The sequence below is a fragment of the Schistocerca cancellata genome, chromosome 9, assembly GCF_023864275.1.
Source record: "Schistocerca cancellata isolate TAMUIC-IGC-003103 chromosome 9, iqSchCanc2.1, whole genome shotgun sequence".
In the NCBI taxonomy this organism is placed as follows: domain Eukaryota; kingdom Metazoa; phylum Arthropoda; class Insecta; order Orthoptera; family Acrididae; genus Schistocerca; species Schistocerca cancellata.
The window spans coordinates 132,138,618-132,158,247 of NC_064634.1; the positions used below are offsets into that span (position 1 = coordinate 132,138,618).

A 19,630-nucleotide genomic window follows, 5' to 3' on the forward strand; every position below is an offset into this window, starting at 1 on the left:
AGTTATAATGAAAATTTTTCCAACTTTGATGAGCACTAGTACGGGAAGGGGTGGTCCAAAAAAATGTGTGTGTTTGGTCTCATTCAACACAGAATTTAATGCCCTACAATTTTTGATAGGGTCATGTTTTCGATATTGTGAGTTCTTTATGAGATGTAACTGTAAAAATATCCCTTTTGGGATTACATTTCTATACCCCACTCCCACCACCACCACCACCACATCCACCATTTAAACACAACTCCGCCGAGGGGGAAAGCCTAGGACAGTTATATCGAGCCTCAAATGAAGCCATTAAAACAATAAAACCTTTCGTAGAAATTATTTCTGATTTCAATTCCAAGCCCACTGGCCTAATAATGAGGTATCTTCAACAGGATGATCTCATTCACACCTACCAGCATGGATTCTGAAAACATAGATAATGTGAAACCCAATTCACAGTTTTCTCACATAACATCCTGAAAGCCATGGATAAAGGCAGAAAGATAGATGCTGTGTTTCCTTACTTCAAAAAGGCATTTGACTCAGTATCAGACCTATGCTTATTATCGAAACTATGACTGTGTGGGGTATCAGGCAAAATCTGTGACTGGATTGAGGATTTCTCAGTGGGGAGGATACAGGTTGTAATTTTGGATGGAGCGATGTAGAAGAAACATCAGGTGTCCCTCAAGGAAGTGTGTTGGGAACTTTGTTGTTCATGTTGTATGTTGGTGAACTTGCAGATGACATCAGTAATAACATCAGACTTTCGAGTAGATGACACAGTTATCTATCATGAAATACTGAGAAAAGCTGCACAAATCTTCAAAATGGTGTATAAATAGGCAACTTGCTTTAAACGTTCAGAAATGTAAACATTTACACTTCACAGAAAACATAGTATCCTATGACCACAATATCAATGAGTCATAATTAGAAGTGGTCAACTCGTACCATGTACACTGGAGTAATTACAACAACACATGCCTGCCACAAGAATAAAAACAATGCATGACCCCCACAATACTCCAATTCGAAACCAGTCATGAATAAATAAAAATGGAAGAAAAAACGGCGATTGGTTGCGATAATTCCTGCACCCTTTAAATATTACTTTTATTGGGTCAACCGGTTTTTGGCTTACATTTGTCTGAAGATGGCCTTGTAAGCCAAAAACCAGTTAACACAATAAAAGTAATACTGTAGAACAAAAGCAAACTGGTGCTTTTCACTTATTATAATGTTGTTATACCAAGTACCAACTGAAGATTGTAACATAATTTACCACACTTTACTTAATTTTATAGTCTAAATGTAAATGTATTAGGAAATGTGACATTGGCAGATAAATTTACCCTTACAGATCTTATCATGGATTTAGCTTTTGGTGGAGGAGGAGATTAGCGTTAACGTCCCGTCGACAACGAGGTCATTAGATATGGAACACCAACTCAGATTAGGGAAGGATGGGGAAGGAAATTGGCCGTGCCCTTTCAAAGGAACCATCCAGGCATTTGCCTGAAGCAATTTAGGGAAATCACGAAAACCTAAATCTGGATGGCCGAACGCAGGTTTGAACCGTCATCCTTGTTCAGTTTAGCTTTTGGTGTTCTTAAGTTGTACATGTATGTAGAAACAATGTGATGAAATTTTGAAACAGGTGTCTTAGCTGCACAGCTAATGTAACACACAGTAAAATGTTTATAAACCAATTTCAAGCAACATAAATGACATACATTGATGTTAAAAAACTATATTACGAAATGTACAATGTATAAACGCCAGAAAAATGGCTTAGAATTACACCATTTGTACTCATTTGGTACACTGTCAGAATGTTACTCCATAGGAATGGATCCACTAGATTGAAAAAGCATTCCTCCTGGGTCATAACATGCCATCTACCAAGAAGGCAGTTTTTAAAAAGCTTCCGAAAATGGGTGTTTCTCATTTTCATTTGGTCATTCAGCAAGAAAAAGAGAGATTTCTGATGACAAAAAAATCTCAATCTCCTTCAGCAAATCCAAAAAGATACCCTTCTTCCCACTACAAAGAAGTTTTAATTGTGAAGTCAGATCCAGAACCTTGTCTCTACTGTCAATCAGGTGGGCAGCAAAATTAGATTTACAAGCCACTTCTTTTCAGCACCACACGTTCACAGAATCTGGCATTGAGTAGTTTTCCAGTTTGATCGACATGTAATTGTTATTTCTTTCGATATGGGCAATAAGAACAGAGGGGCTTGGCTGTGCCGTATGATGTAATGCAACATTTCCAGAATGAGATTTTCACTCTGCAGCGGAGCGTGCGCTGATATGAAACTTCCTGGCAGATTAAAACTGTGTGCCCGACCGAGACTCGAACTCGGGACGTTTGCCTTTCGCGGGCAAGTGCTCTACCATCTGAGCTACCGAAGCACGACTCACGCCCGGTACTCACAGCTTTACTTCTGCCAGTACCTCGTCTGCTACCTTCCAAACTTTACAGAAGCTCTCCTGTACAGCTCCCAAGTTCGAGTCGCGGTCGAGCACACAGTTTTAATCTGCCAGGAAGTTTCAATGCAACACTTATTCAGACAAAATTGTATTTTCTTATAATTACGATCTGAATTCCCTGTGTATTTACACCTATAAATATTGTTTTATCTTAACCCAATCTATTACATATGGGCAATAAACAAAGGCGCAATGGTTATACAGTTTGGCATAAACCAATGTTAGTTTTATGGATCTGTAAACAGCCACCTCAGTTGGACTAATGCTTTTACATGCCTGAGTTAGACTGGAATGTGTGTCATTATAATTATGTTCGGACTACATGACTACCTATAACAGCAAGTAATTGTAATTGTCTACAACTGTGACATGGTGTTTGCTCTATGACCTGATTCTTGTATTATTTGTATTTGTAATACTGATGGTAGCTGCACTGTCAGTCGAAATCTAGATCTGCAGTGCAATAAAAGAGAGACAGACGACATTGCAACCAATGTTGACTTCCTTTCTATCCTCCATCTCAAAATGTGGGGCCCATACCAAATAGGTTGGCTGCACAAAAGGTCAGAGATTTGTTTGACCCATGGGATAGTGTCATGGTGATGGTGAAGTAACTTAACTGGCAGATGGTTATGAGAGAAAGAAACTGTACTTGTTGAGAGACAGCAACTGTACTGAGAAAGCCTACTTACAAAGTCTCAAGAACCAGCTTCAAATAATGAATCTAGGAATATACTACAACCCCCGCATATTGTTCCCAGAGGGATTGTGAAGACAAGATTAGACTAATCACAGCACACACACAGAGGCACTCGGGCAATCATTCTTCCTGCACTACATATATGAACGGAAATGGAAAATTCCCTAATGACTGATAAAATGGAAGTACCCTTTGCCATGTCCTTTAGAGTGGTTTGTAGAGTATAGGTCAGGCATGACTTTTAGTTAAAGGCTCTGAGGCAGAGCTGTCCCAAAATATATTTTTCAATGTATCACAGAATTTAAATTATCAAATGCATTTCAAATATTGCTCATGAATAATGAGTTAACTTTTTTTTTTTAATTGTTGATACTGACCAACGTTTGTTTTAACGGGTAATAGCCAGTCTTAAGGCAGCACTTTGAAATACCTGTGATCTCTATGAAGCAGACATTTGGAGTCACAACTTCTACAGAGAACAGCTCTTATGGATCTCCCAAAGGGTAAACGAGCACAGCCTAAGTGCGTCTTACCAACTTCCACACAATTTGCATGTTCCACTGCTTACATCAACAAAAGGGAATGAACGGAGTGGCTGAAACTTTTCTATTGTACCCTTGTCTGTCTCTCTCTCTCTCTCTCTCTCTCTCTCTCTCTCTCTCTCTATCTATCTATCTATCTCTTTTAATATGCTTTGATGCATTGTTAACTGACATTTAATATTAATGTTTTGATAGTGTTTTAGATAGGTTTTGTTTCTGTTTTTGGCAATTTGATCTACAGTAGGAATAAGTTTCTAAATATATGGCTGGAGAGACCTAGAATGTGGTAATATTAAGTGTCACCACCTAGCAGGAGTTTCATAGATGAAAAGAGGAAATTTGTGGGTGCAAAATGCCCTGTTACCGGCATTAGCATGTTTCTTTTTGTGAACGTGCTGTGCCTGAGTTCCAGAGACCTATTTTCTTTTAAATACGTACAGCATTACCACAAGTCTAAAAACAGCACAACAGGAATTCATTGTGCAATTTTGTTAGCCAAAAGCCTGGAACATGAGCTTGAAACCGAATTGCCCAGATTTTAAAGAAATGGTTATAGACCATTTCGGAGCCGAAAAGGGAAGATGAGCCAATTTCATCTATAAATAAATTATTTATGGTAAGGAAAATGTGGATTAGTAGGTGATAAAGAGGCAAACAATTACTAAAAAATGGGTTGTAACATGTTTAGGCACCAACATCAACTTTTCTGATACTTTAGCACAATAAACCCTACTAAGAAATAAGCATTTTGGCGAGATCTTAAATAGAGTTTATTGTTTAAACTACATATTTTCATAACACAATATGAAAAACAAGAAATACAATATGGTAGCTTCACGAACATATCCATATGGTTGCTGCTCAGTTTTCTCCTTTCAACCAATCATAGCAGAAGAGCTGTGACATGGACACACAACTGTTTCTTCCTGAAAACTCCTAAAAGCTGTGGATTGAACACACACACACACACACACACACACACACACACACACACACACTCTATAGTCTCAAGTTTAGATTCAAAAACGTGAAAAATGTTAAGCACGCAATTAAGCAAAGATACACAGCATTAAAGATCTCTCTAGGAAACACATATTTTAGTACGATTTGTTGTGATAAAAGTATCGGTAAATGTGACATAGGCAGATGAATATATTACCCATAGATCTTATCAAGGATTTAGGTTTTGGTGTTATTTAGTTATTGAGTATAAAAAGGAAAGAAGACACAGTATTAAACCTGTGAAGAATGTCAAGATTTCCCATCAACAGCTGCTGATAAAATTTCTTTATTGAACAACCAATTTTAGTCCATGGACCTAGGTCAGATTAATAAAAGCATATACATCATACTAGGCAATATAAAATCAGTGCATCAGATAATAAAATCCATGCATTTGTTACTCTTGTCACATCATCATCATGGACAGTTTCCAGCCTCTGGCCGGGTCTATACGGAACATAGGCCTCTCCATCGTCTTCTGTCTTGCCACCATCTCTCCGTCTTCACCTTGGTCCAGTCTTCTCCTTTCTTCTGGACGCAGTCCTATACTCCTTTCAGCCATCTGTCTCTCGGTCTCTTTCCTTCCAGTTTCTTCTCGTGTATCCTCCTGGGTATCCTCTTCTCCTCCATTCTCTTAATGTGTCCATACCATCTCAGCCTTGATTTTACTATCTCCTCTTGCAATGGTTTCACCTTCATTAACTCTCTGATCCTATTGTTTCTTAACCTGTCTATCTTTGTCACTCCAATACAGTTTCTCAAGTATTTCATCTCACTAGTTTGTACTTTGCTTTTCTCTCTTCCTTTCATAACCCATGTTGCTGAAGCATATGTCAGGATCAGGAAATAGTATGACTGGTGTATAACCTTTTTAGTGATTTGGGGTACATCTTTGCTCCATATCAGGCTTCAGACACTCTTCAGAAATGCTTTTCCTTTTCTCCCCTGCTTATTTATTTCTCTGTCGTTTTTTCCATCTTCCTGTATCAGGCTTCCTAGGTACTTGAAACTCTCCACTCTCCTCAATTGTTCTCCACCAATTGTTATTCCCATTGTCTCCCACAAGTCCAACCCCTCGTCCAAGTCGTGGGAGATGGGCAAAAGCATGACGTAGGGGATTGCATGTAGGAGCGAGGTACAGTGGGGACTGTGTATGCCCTGGGTCCACTACGGTAGCTGTGAAGGTCCAGGAACCGTGAAAAGTGACAGCTAATGGGGCTCTGGTGAAGCTATGATAGGCCCAGCAAGCCAGTAGTGGATTATGATTTCTGCTTTCAAAAATAGGAAAGGCCTCAGAAAGGACGGATTTAATCAGCAAGGAACTGGCTATAAACAAGGACTAAGATTTTGACCATTAAATATACAAACACTGATTGGAAAGGTGGAGGAGATGGTAGGCATGATGGAAAGGAGGAAGTTAGACCTATTGGGGTTAGCTGAAACGAGATGGAAAGGAGGACGGATGGAGAGAACTGAGGAAAGGCTAAGGACTGTACTGGACTGGAAATGAGGAGGGAAGGAGAAATGGAGTCAGAATAGTAGTAAGAGATGGATTAAAAGAGAAAGTGAAGAGAATAAGTGATAGGATGATGAAGACCTAAATATCATTCAAAGGGACCACAGAGGTAATACAAGTGTATGCGCCGCAGGTAGGTTGCACTTCTGAGGAGAAGCAAAAGTTTGAAGAGGAAATGCAGAAGCAGGTAGGAAGGAAGAATATGCTAGTAATGGGAGGTATAAATGCACATGTTGGAAGAGAAAGACAAGGGTGCTAAAGTGTGCTTGGACCAGAGGGTTGGGGCTGCCGAAATGAGGAAAGTGAAAGACTATTGGAGTTCTGTCAAAGGAATTGCTTGCTGGTTTGGAACTCTTGGTTCAGGAAAAGAGAGCCACAAGATTACCTGGTACAGTCAAGACTTAAAGAGAAAGTCTATAGTTCACTATTTCCTGTACGACAGTGAGATGAATAGGAACATCATTGACATTAATGTAATACCATCAGAGGCCTAGGATAGCGACTACCGCTTACTGGTAATGAACCTGCAAGGGACTAAGGATAATAAAGGGACAGAAAACCAGGAAAGACGTTTATGGGTATGGAAGTTGGAGGAGGAAGAAAGCAGGCTACAGTACCTACAAATAGTAAAAGAAAGCATTCCAAAGGATGAACCAAAACGGTAGAAGAGGAATGGGGTAGATTCAAGGGAAAATTAATAAGTGCGGCAGAAGCAATATGTGGGAGGAGAAGCAACAAAAAGAGATGGAAAGAAACAACCTGGTGGAATGATAAAACAAAGGATATAGTACAGAGGTATAGTTCCAGAAGAGAGAGACACAAGAGAAGAGTATCAAGCAAGCAAGAAATAAGAAAGTGGATGGAACAGTGGACCAGATGGAGGAGGATAGCAAAGGTTCAAAAATGGTGTTATATGGGATGATTAAAAGTAAGAGGAAGAACGGTATGACAGATTATGCTCAAATGGTGAACAAAAGTGGACAAGATGTAAAGAATAAGGACGAACTCAAAAATATGTGGAAGGAGTATTCTGAAGAACTTCTGAACCAGAATGGAGACCTGGATGAGGAGGAAAAAAGAGGAGGAACAGCAAATAGAAAAAGCCTTACATGGGGAGAAGTGGAAGAGGCATTGTGCAAGATGAAGGGAGGGAAGTCACCAGATCTGGATGAGCTAAGTGTAGAGATGGTGAGAGCAGCAGGACAGTTGGGGATACAATGCCTGTATCAAGTAATGAAAATTGTGTGAGACAGAACATGATCCCAGAAGACTGGAAGAAGGGAATAATTGTCCCAATCTTTAAGAAGGGAAATGGAAAAGGGTGCAAGAACTATTGGGGGATAAAATTGATGAGTCATTGTGCAAAGACTCTTGAGAAAATTTTGGAAGCACGAATTTGGCCAAAATTAGAAGGAATAATGAGAGAAAAGCAACATGGCTTCAGAACAGGAAGGTCCATGGTGGATCTAATTTTTGCTGTAAGACAACTGCAGGAACAGCACTATGAATATGGAATAGATCTACTAATGAACTTCCTGGACATTGAAAAAGCGTATGATAGTGTACGTAGAAACAATATATAGTGTATGTAGAAGCAAAGTGTGGAAAGCCTTGGAGAACAGAGGAGTGGCAAAACATATTATTTGGAAGATAAGGGAAATGTACCATGGAAGTGTGAGCTGTGTGAAAGTGGGAGGAGAGAGATCAGCTTGGACTGAACAGAGGAATGGCTTCAGGCAGGGAAGCGCACTTTTACCATTACTCTTCATTGTAGTGATGGATGATATAATGAGTACAGTATCACAAGTAATTGGTGAAAGGAATATGAAAGCTATGGTGTTTGTAGATGATCTGATGATTTGGGAAAACAAGTAGGAGGAAGTACAAGAGCAGTTGGAGGACGTATGGGAACGAACAGTACAAGAATATGGGATGAAATTTAGTGTAAGTAAGAGGGAGAGGGGAACAACGGGAATAACTCTTATCACATAGTAATACAAATTACACTGTCAATCATAAAATGTGCCAGACATTGTATTCGTTCACGCCTTATTAACAACCAGCACCAACACTACAAACAGTGGCATTAAACACACTGCTGATCACGTTTCAACAGTCATCAGCTGAGTTAGTCAGCCATATGTAGAATGCCTCAACTCATAGTGTTAATGCTGAAAGTTGATCCCTGTTAAGACTGATCAGCTGTGCAGTCAGCACTTTTTAAAATGCCATTTGTAGCATTAATGCTGACTGTTGATACAGTGCCAATGTGTCTGGCACATTTTATGATTGGTGATGTAGTTTATATCACTACATGGCAACAGAGATGAATTCATGGATTTTATTATGTGATGCCTTCTATTTTATATTGCATGGTATAATGGTGTAGATGCTTCTATGAACCTGATGATGATCAGAGGAAAAATTGGTTGTTCAATAAGGAATTTTTATCAGCAGCTCTTGGCAGTAAATCATGATGGTCTTCAAATATTTAAGAGCTGTAGGGCACCACCCTAAGAAAAAGTATGTAATCTTGTGGCTGGGAAACCTTGGTTGTGATGATGGACTGATGTTGTATAACCCTACATCTAGGATAATTCAGATCGGTAAGTATCACAGGATTCCTCTGTATGGAAACCATGAGTCATGCCTAGTATAAATGTAGATCACCTGACACCGGTAATGTAACCAACTCCTCAAATCTATATCCTATAATGTGGTACTAAGCACATTGCAATCAATTTAAATTCATGTAGAATAACTTCAGTAATATGGCAGCATATGAAGGAAAGAAGATTTAAGCTTGAACAAGATTTTATACTTGTATCTACCACTACATTTGGGACTGTGGATTTCTGGATAATAACCATAGTGTTATCTTTAAATACTTTTATTAATTTCTTAAACAGTTATTTAAAAATCTGAACATTCTTATAACTGAAGCAAACATCTTTGGCCGTGAGTATTTACATATTTAGGAGAAACTTCCTACGTCATCAAGGAAGCAGTAATAATAACACAGCAGCAACACAAATAGCTATGATTGTGCTGAAGTTTAACATTCTCTAAAATGAGAAAGAAACAAGTATTACATTTCACTTAGCAGCACTACTATTATGTAATGCATAAAAACATTAAGGAAATATGCTGACAAAGAAAACTGCCAGAAGTAAGACTTGTTATAAAGGTAACTTAGTTAAGAATAAAGAATTAAGTAAATGCATTATGAAGTACATAATTTTCTGTCTTTTTATAGTGCTAACACTATCATCAGACTTGTGAGTGATCAGCACATGAACACAAAAGATGTCTAATTATATATCAACCAAAATTAAAATAAATGCATTTTAGACAGTTGTTTATGAAAAGCTCTCAATATAATTACTACAACAATGATTGCAAGTAATATTTAAAATATAAATTTTGGCAGCATCGATACTTTACTAAATTAATTTGTAATGTAACACATTCAATGGGTGCCATACAGCTCCGAATTTACAAATTAAAATTTAAAAAAAGGAAGAACACTTTGTACTGGTATGGCAAGACATCTCCAGTGGAACAATGTTACACCAGTCTTTGACCAAGTTGTCATGATATGCTTTATAAAAAATTTCTGAATCCCATCAATGAGGGGGAAAACAATGGGAGAGATGTACAAAATTACGCAGGATTTATTCACAACACAAATCAAAACTACATGATAAACCTCGCGGAGATTTTACATAGGGAGAAACTGCGGTATTTCTGCACAAAAAGACAAAATTGTTTCATTTTAAACTTACAGAAATCATTTTCTGAGATTACCTCCCTTTCAGTTCCCCAAAATCAAAAACACAGTTTTCTTCTTAACTAACTGTAATACAATGTGTTACCACTGTATACTTCATCACATCCATGTCAGAACAGAATTTTTTGTAACTATCTGACTAACTACATTAGGTGTCTATTTTCTTCAATGTGATCCATAAAATACCACATCATATCTTTGCACAAATGGAAATGGGCATCTAAACAACAAATGCGATGGTGACTACATGTAGTTTAGTACAAACTGTTCAGGTTTCAAATTCTTCATGAGCCATACAATTCTAGTACTACTTTGTGCCTCCCAAGTAAAGTTTCATTTTGTTTCAGGAGACAGACATGTACAGAAAGAAGAAAGGTGATTACATGTACTGATAGTCTTCTCTTCTGGTGCATCAACTTTTACCCACAGGAACATATAAACATAAAATGTTTAAAGAAAACCTGTTGCTGCACAACGCTACTGTGATAACTAAGGAACAAATTAGCATTACCATGCACATTCCCATCTGTTACTCAGTCTTTTTGGTATCTCCCTTAGAAGGTTTATCTTTACCATAAGATGATGATTTGCTAATTTTTGTGATTCCAATCATCTTGTAAAGAACCACGAAAACTGCAAAATAAATAAATAAGTAAGTAAACAAACAAATAATTATTGTTTTTGCTATAAGAAACATTTACTTTCTAATCAATCACTGTAATGATTGAATTCTCATACTTACAAATGGCAATGATTGTTGTACCAATCATAAAGTAGACAGTAGAGCCAGAGGTGAGGAGTTTAAGTAAACCATAGCCAATCGGTACCAACACAACAACTGCCCAGGACAGAGTATTCAACAAACTGCAGTATCGTCGAGGGAGACGAAATGGTTCAACGCGCTGAACACCACTTTGCGTGAAATAATCACCAGTGTTGAAAAAGCTATCCATCATTCGATCCTGTTGACAATGATACATAGCTTATCCTCTTGCACATATCAATCCAATCAAGTTTCCATGTAGTTATTCAAAGTTTGAATTTGTTATAATCATGAACAGACAAAGGCTATCAACACAGACCTGGAGGAGGCGCAACTCCCAGAACCAACAACAGACACACACCAAAACAAATTACATCTCAAACTCACGTCAATTTCAGAACATAAGGTTCATCCTCCTTAGGGAGAAAGAGGAACTCTGTATGTTGAACCAGAGAGGGCAAAACTCAACCAAAAATGTGTCCATCTGTAATAACAACGAAGGAAGAGGATACGAAGACCCACTGTGCCAGCTTGAGAGAGAGAGAGAGAGTGTGAGTGTGTGTGTGTGTGTGTGTGTGTGTGTGTGTGTGTGTGTGTGTTGGACGGGAGTGAGGGAGGGGGTACCAATAAACAGATAGTAATGATTGCAAAGTGTATAACAGATACCAATATCTAAATGATGTGAGTGGTATTAGGCTAACTGACATCCAGAAGTGCGGTGAACTGTAGTGTTGGGCAGGACAATTCAAATTGCTTGCCATGTCATAGCATGAATTCTGCTCTCTTAATAGCACGAATTCTGCTCTCTTAATGCAGTCTGTTCCAGCTTAAGCGTCCACATGCACGTAACTGAGCACCTGTGGGCAGCAATGAGCAGGCGTGGGCAAACAGCCAGGCCATAGCTTTGTGATTTTATGCCTTAACTGACCGTGCACAGTCTGCAGTGGGTAAGTGGCTTACACAAGCACAGGACAAGGCTTGAACATGGTTAAACAGGAGCTCCTGGTGGGTGGCCTATACCAGCTGCACCTACCCAAAGGGAAGCGACAGCTGCCTGTGCCCCTAGGGTAGGGTGCCAATCAATGTTGCGTGACAAGTGACATGATGCCTGGCATGATAGATATATTGGTGACGTCACAGCACACATGTGACTCGATACCATGAGAAGTAATATAGCACCGTGTCTTCTTCAGACAATAAGGTGTTCTGGCTTTAGCGAGCCTAATGTTCCATGTAAATGATGCATAAGTACAGCTATCGCTGTAGTCAGTTTCTCAGTAAAACTATTAATTTTTGCAGAAAATTAAGAACCACTGTTGGGATTCGCATGTTTTCTGCTATACCATCTTTCTCACTTTATTTTTAAGAAACCATCTGCTAAAAAAATTGACTCTTTCACACATTTTAGTCTCTCATTAATGACAATGAACTAGCTTTCTTTTTGTTATTGATCAAAATTATTATATAATAAGTTAATATTTCAGTTAACTGCTTTCACTAATTTCAAAAATAAGTCCTGTATGACCCCAAAAAAATGTGGTAGTATATCCTGAGTTGGATCAAAAAAAAAAAAAAATATTGGTACACTAATCTTTAAACAAACAATAGTATATTAGACATTTTTTCCAGTATCCAACCCTTGATCAATCATGTTGGGAATATTTCAGAAATCACATCATCTTGAATTTTCATGGTTATTTAATCTACCTTCTCCTCAGATGCATGTTAAAAGGCTCATTATCAAATTTCATCATAAGTGCAATTGAATTTAGTAGACTGTAGACTGTGTAAGAAGAAGCATGATACAACATGTCAACAGGAAGATAAATGAAGAAATTTATGAAACCTTAAATGAAGGAGTTTTGAGAAACTTTACCATGCACCTGACGTCCGACAAAAATTCCTCCATTTGAACTCAGATTTAAGGTGTTTACAGTGTTGAATATGTATTCTGCTTTGTTCTGTTGTTATAGGTATTCTACTTTCCTTTTATTTTTCAGAGGACACATTTCCATACAAAGAATTGTGGCTAAAACATCAAGACCACTATAAGAACATTGTGGACTGAATATTTACCAACACCAGCCTAATATTTCTGGAAGGAAAGAGCTAATCATTACTGGGAAACATGGAGTCTACCAAACTGTATTGGTAGCTTCAGGAGAAAGCACATCTGGGTTAAAGCTCCTGTTAAATCAACATTTTATAATTCCCATCCATTCTTGTTAGCAGTTTTTTCATGCAGATGGATTATGCTGATCAGTTGACATTGGGAGAATATTAAAATGAAGTTGTTTCAATGAATCATTGTTTGGAGGCATGCTCCCACTTCTGGAACCCAAACCTTTGTCAGAAGAATGCTGCAACTTTCAATATTGCTTTGCTGTGGATGAAACTTTTCCTGGCCATATAAAAAAGAAACAATAAGCTAATGAAAGGCATATATTTAATAACAAATTACTCAGGAGAAGGAGGTCTGTAGAATGTTCTTTTGGTATGTTAGTGTCGAAGATGAAGGTGTCCAACAATTCAGTAAACTGTGATATGGATGAAATCAATATGAGAATTGAAGCTATTTGTTTGTTTCATAGCTTTAAACAGTCTCATGGTGGTGTATTTCATAAGCCATCTGTGCAGCACAATGCAGAGCACCCTATTTAGAACTCACGTCAAAAGCCAGTAGACTAACAGTGACCTACAAACAATGCTATTGGGTTCGGTAAGCTGTTCTGTAGTTCCTTTCCTAGCCAAGTGGAGAACTGTCTTTTTAGAAGAAAGAATGTATTTGGCTACATACTGAAAGGGTCTGATATTATATTAGATCCATAAATAGATTTGCAGAATTGTAATTCTATTCAGTTCTGTATCTTCATTCTCTTGCAGAAACAAATTAAATGAATTTCAATAGCTGTATCTCCCTACATATAGGTGACATCTGTCTACATCTACATCATACTCCGCAAGCCACCTAATGGTGTGTGGCGGAGGGTACTTTCGGTACCACCATCTGATCCCTCCAACCCTGTTCCACTCAAGAATAGTATGTGGGAAGAATGATTGTCGGTAAGCCTCTGTATCGGCTCTAATATCTCGAATTTTCTCCTCATGGTCAATACACAAGATGTAGGTGGGAGAAATAATATGTTGTCCAACTCCTCCTGAAAAGTGCTGGTATGGAATTTCAATAGTACATCTCTCCATGATGCACAATGTCTCTCTTGTAACATCTGCCACTGGAGTTTGTTTATCATCTCCATAACGCTCTCACACCAACTAAACAACCCCGTGATGAAATGCACCACTCTTCGTTGGATCTTGTCTATCTCCTCTATCAGTCCTACCTGATAGGGATCCCAGATATATGAACAATACTCAAGAATCGTGTGAACAAGCACCCTATAAACCACTTCTTTCGTGGGTGAGTTACATTTCTTTAAGATTCTTCTGATGAAGCTGAGTTTTGTATCTGCTTTTCCTACTATCTGTTTTATATGGTCATTCCACTTAAGGTCGCTCTGGATAGTTACGCCTAGATATTTTATGCCAGACGCTGTCTCCAGCTGTTTGTCATCAGTAGTGTAACTGTACAGTAGTGGATTTCTTTTCCTATGTAGGCGCAATATGTTGCATTTATGAACATAAAGGGCCAACTGCCAGAGTCTGCACCATTCATCAATTCTCTGCAGGTCATTCTGAAAATTCTTACTATCTTCTGGCATTGCTACTTCAGTGTAAACAACTGCATTATCAGTGAATAGCCTTAAAGAGCATCTGACGCTTTCTACCATATCATTTATATATATTGTGAACAGTAATGGTCCTATCACACTTCCCTGTGGTACTCTGAATATTGCCTTTAGCTCTGTTGATTTAGTTCCGTTAAGAGCAACGAGTTCTATCTGCAAGAAAGTCTTGAATCCAATTGCAAGTCTGCTCCAATACTCCGTAAGTTCGTATTTTTTTCATTTAACGGCAATGCAGGACGCTGTTAAATGCCTTACTGAAGTCCAGGAACACGGCATCAGCCTGAGCACCATTGTCCACTGCGCTGTGGATCTCATGGAGGAACATAGCGAGTGGAGTTTCGCCATAGAGAAGCTGTTCATTTTCCAAAAACATCATAATTCTTGAGCATAAAACATGTTCCATAATTCTACAACAGATTGACAAGTCATGGGATACCTCCTAATACCATGTCGGGCCTCCTTTTGCCCAGCATAGTGCAACAACGCTATGTGGCATGGACACAAGAAGTAGTTGGAAGTCCCCTGCAGAAATATTGAGCCATGCTGCCTCTATAGCCATCCATAACTGCGAAAGTGTTACCGGTGCAGGATTTTGTGCACGAACTGATCTCTCAAATATGTCGTATAAATGTTCGATGGGATTCACGTCAAGTGATGTGTGTGACCAAATCGTTCACTAATTGTACAAAACGTTCATCAAACCAATCATGAGCAATTGTGGCCCAGTGACTCTTTTCTAGAAGATGCTGTTCATCGCTACATATATGGATATTACAAAAGAAAAGAACACCCAACTATTAAAAAATTGTGCCTTATTCTTCATAAGGCAGAGTTATTCAGTGGTAGCAAAAAGTCTTTGTTGATAGTTGTCAGAGCCCTCAGTTTCCGGTATAAAAAAATTAATGGATGGAACATTATAATGGAGAGAAGCAACATTGTTACACGATATTGTTGATTTTTTTAAGAACTATCGTTAAAGTGCCGTTTGAAGATAGTCTGTGGCTCGCCAAAATGTGAATAAATGTTGGTCATTTTATCAGAAAAGACTGGACAGATGATAACTTACGTGGAAGTCCTGATATTCTGTTGGGAAAGGACACAAGAATTATTGTCTTGCATGCTGTAACTGCATCTGGTTTCATATCTAACTATCTCCTCATTTACAAATTGGGGGAAACAAATGACTACCACAAGGAGATATGAACCACAATAGCTTTCTGAAGTGGTTTGAGGGCAACTACTGGAAAACTTAAATCGGTCATCAGTCACTGTAATCGATAATGCCCCATACCATTCAATCATTAAAAATAAAGCTCTAACAATGGGAATGAAAAAAGCTGACATTGTTGAATGGTTGAAATGCCACAATGTGAAAATTCAGGATGATTTATGTAAGGCAGAGCTCATGGAAATACTAAAGAAAAATAAGCCACAGTATCAACAGTGTGTTGTGGATGAGGTAGCAAAAAGAACATGGCTACAGTGTTCTTAAGCTTCCACCATACTACTTCCACTTTAACGCCATCAAAATGGTTTGGGCACAGATTAAAAATTATGTGGCAACAAATAAAAGGTTCACTGTGGCAGAAATTCAAAAACTGTTAGATGAAGCAGTGGCACCAATAACACCTGAGACTTGGAGAAATGTTCTGTGCCACACAAACAGTTGTTAACGAAGTGTGGAAAAGTGAAGCGAGTGGAGTAATATATAAAATATAATTACCTCCTTGGGCAATTCCAGCGGATCGTCCATGGACCAGAACTCAGATAATGACAGCGTAGAGGTAAAAGGTGAGTCTGAACTAAGTGGCATTTACCCTGTGCCTTAATTCATCTTTATTCTTGTGTTCGTATTTTGTATTTTTTACTGAATGGTGGGTACTCCAGACATGGTGGAATGTGGTGAGTCTTCTTGTAGATATAGTGAACTGCATTCACCCCAGTTATTGCTCACTCCACATTTTGGGCAAGACTTATACTTTCCTTGGTTAGGGTTCCTTTCTTTTGATGAACTTCTTGAATGTTGCCTTCTGAAGCTGTAGTGCAAGTCAGTTAAAAAATTTTGAGCGAATCTCCTGTATTTTCAAGCTTGACTGTTTCAATTTGTTAAGCAGCTTCATATGTTTCAACAATCTTTAAAACTTCTTCCAGAGAAAGGTAACTTTGTTACAGGGATGAATTCCACATGTATCATGAGGGCTATGCAGTACAGTGACATCTCCGATCAGTCTGTCAATTAAAGCAATCACTTGGCCATCATGTTCAAATATGAAATTGCAATCTCTTGCAACACCACGTAAATCAGCCACCCATTCTGAAAATGTCTACCCAGGCTTCTTTTTTCTACTCAGAAATTTGTAAGTGGCCACCAGCACATAAGTTTTTGCTTTAAAACTGATTGCTATTTCCTTAACCAGCTTGGAATATTTTTACTTGCTGATGTCCTTCTGTCCAAAGAGTTCAGTCAGAAGGTCAAACATGTCTGTGCCAACCCAAGACAGGAAACAGTCCTTTTCTTTTCCCGTATGTGCCTTGAAACACTGATTTTGGTGGCACAGGTACATGTCCCATTGCTTCTTTACTCTTTCTTTCAAGTGCGGTAAATGCTGGTACATTTGATTTTTGATCCAGATCAGTAGCACTGTATTTTGTCAGCAATTGTAACAAATCACATTGTTCTAAAAACAAAGATGATGAGACTTACCAAACAAAAGCGCTGGCAGGTCGATAGACACACAAACAAACAAACACAAACATACACACAAAATACGGGCTTTCGCAACCCCTGGTTGCTTCGTCAGGAAAGAGGGAAGGAGAGGGAAAGATGAAAGGATGTGGGTTTTAAGGGAGAGGGTAAGGAGTCATTCCAATCCTGGGAGCGGAAAGACTTACCTTAGGGGGGGAAAAGGACAGGTCTACACTCGCGCGCACACACACACACACATATCCATTCGCACATACACAAGCAGACATTGTTCTTTTGATGCTTCCTGTTGTTCCATAAACTGTCACTAGTCAAGTGTCAACATCTTACAAGATCACAGTTCTGCTGTTACCATTTTGGATCATCTTTATAATTCTCTGAACACTCGTCACCAGATAGTATGTTATTTTGTTACTTGCCACATTAACTATAGTTCTTCAAAGAGGTGGTATATTAATAACCATGATTATTATTAATATTACAAAACAAAAAGCAGTAAATGTGTACATTCACAGTAATTTAACAACAGCTGAATACAAAACAAAGTCATGCCACTTTGAAATTCCTATTAAAATGTACAAAAGTTCAGATACAAATGGATCATTTCTCATTTTCAGGAACAGGGAAACTCGCATAAACAAGGCAGCCATGTTAGTTAGCTGTCAATAGCACAGACATGGTGTGTGGCAAAAGCAGAACACACCACTTCCATCTGGCAGTGACATGGTGTGCCATACACACACCAGTAGGTATTGCCACCATTGGATTGTGTATAACCACTTGAAGTTGGCTCTCAAGACTAGTCAACCAACTTTATTGGTCACCATTTGACAAAATCTACTGACTGTAGCTCAAGTTACAAGAATGACAGAGCTGCAAGTTTACATTTACACACAGTTTTCTCCAGTATATCGTGTGCACCCCACATCCATCCCCTTTCACACCTGAGCACAATTCCAGAACAGTTTTACTCAAAAATATGTTTCTGTAACACCAGGTTCCTTCAATATTTATATAATTATGCACAAATTAACAAGAGGCTTAGCAACATAAAAAATGGCTTAGTGTAGTGACCCTAAGAAGTGCACTATAAACGTGATTAAATACATGTTGGCAGAGACCTAATTCTACATTAAATTTTGTGAATTTAACAATTTTCTGCTTCCACTCTAATGTCTGACAACATTAAACATGTTGTTATCTTTTTTTTTATATATATATCTTCTCTGCTGTCCAAGGTAGTCTATGTTTTCTCATGTATTAGCAGCTCTATTGCACTTCACGTCATCATCCTTGATGTGTGTACTCAGGGCCTATAATGCAGACAAGTAAAATAAGTCGCAGATTTCCCGGATAAAAATACACTTTCTCCCAGTGTATACACTTTTTCCATGTTAAGCGACAGTATAATTTCCATCGGAACTGTAAAACTTATCAATCCTTTGAATGGTTATGGTTTTATACCCTGGTGTAGAGTTTCCCACCACTTTTAGGGGTAAAAGACATGTTTTTGAAATATCTTTGATGTGCAGTAACATGTAAGGTGCGTATTTTCGTATTACGAAAGTTTAAATTCGAATTCCACTACACACCGCATGTTACTTTCTGAAACATCAAAATTGAGATTGCGATGTGCTTTTGTAAGCCAATTATCACTCATGTCACGTGATCTCACCAGCCAAATAACAGCGGATATTCAGAGCATAGGACATGTGATGTAGTCAGCTAACAGCGACATCACTGCCGAGTAGAGCGAACACACAAATAGGAAAAGTTAATGGTTTAAATTAATATACATAGTGTTGCTACCAAAAAAGCAAAGCTTTCACACATAATATCGGTCTTGAGTATTAATAGGCTGCAAGAGAAGCGATGTATTCACATATGATGTTGATCTTTTTTGCACGTGTTATGCTTTACGATACATCACACAAATTTTTGATAATGATGTCAATGTCTGATCTGGACTCTAAATTCTTCTAAATGGCTCGATAGTTCATCTTGTGTAAAAGGAAATTTACTTTGAAAGTAATGCTTTTCAAACCACCATTCGTAATATTTTCCCGCGACTTGTTAGAAACAGATTTGTTCCAGCAGATGCCAGAGCGCGCCAGATAACAGGTGTCACTGTGCTTGCGCAGCTACGATGACGTACGAAGCCTGTATGTTTGCACATGTAAAACATTAAAATATCTTATGTGAGGTCATAAAAGAAACAAGAGATCAGAGGATACTCCAAGAGCATCCAAATTTTTCTGAACCATACTAAAATACATAATTCAGCTTGAAGTGCACATTTGTATGTCCGGATTCTCAATGAAGTAGGCCTCCTCCTGATATAAAGCTTTTCAGTTTGGTTTTCAGGATGTAAATTTTCTTTGAGTACC

General features: G+C 38.3%; 1 protein-coding gene across 2 annotated transcripts in view; it reads right to left on the reverse strand.

Annotated features, from left to right (window-relative positions):
* Positions 1–9,114: 9,114 nt before the first annotated feature.
* The window catches only part of LOC126101149 (1-acyl-sn-glycerol-3-phosphate acyltransferase gamma-like), a 71,040-nt gene continuing 60,524 nt past the window's right edge, over positions 9,115–19,630 (reverse strand). For both annotated transcript variants that reach the window (XM_049911841.1, XM_049911842.1), the window contains exons 7-8: positions 10,773–10,992; positions 9,115–10,663 (exon numbers count right to left, since the gene is read on the reverse strand). In XM_049911841.1, coding sequence (XP_049767798.1) covers positions 10,560–10,663; positions 10,773–10,992 — 324 coding nt within the window. In that variant the 3' untranslated portion in view covers positions 9,115–10,559. The remainder of the gene's footprint in view (positions 10,664–10,772; positions 10,993–19,630) is intronic.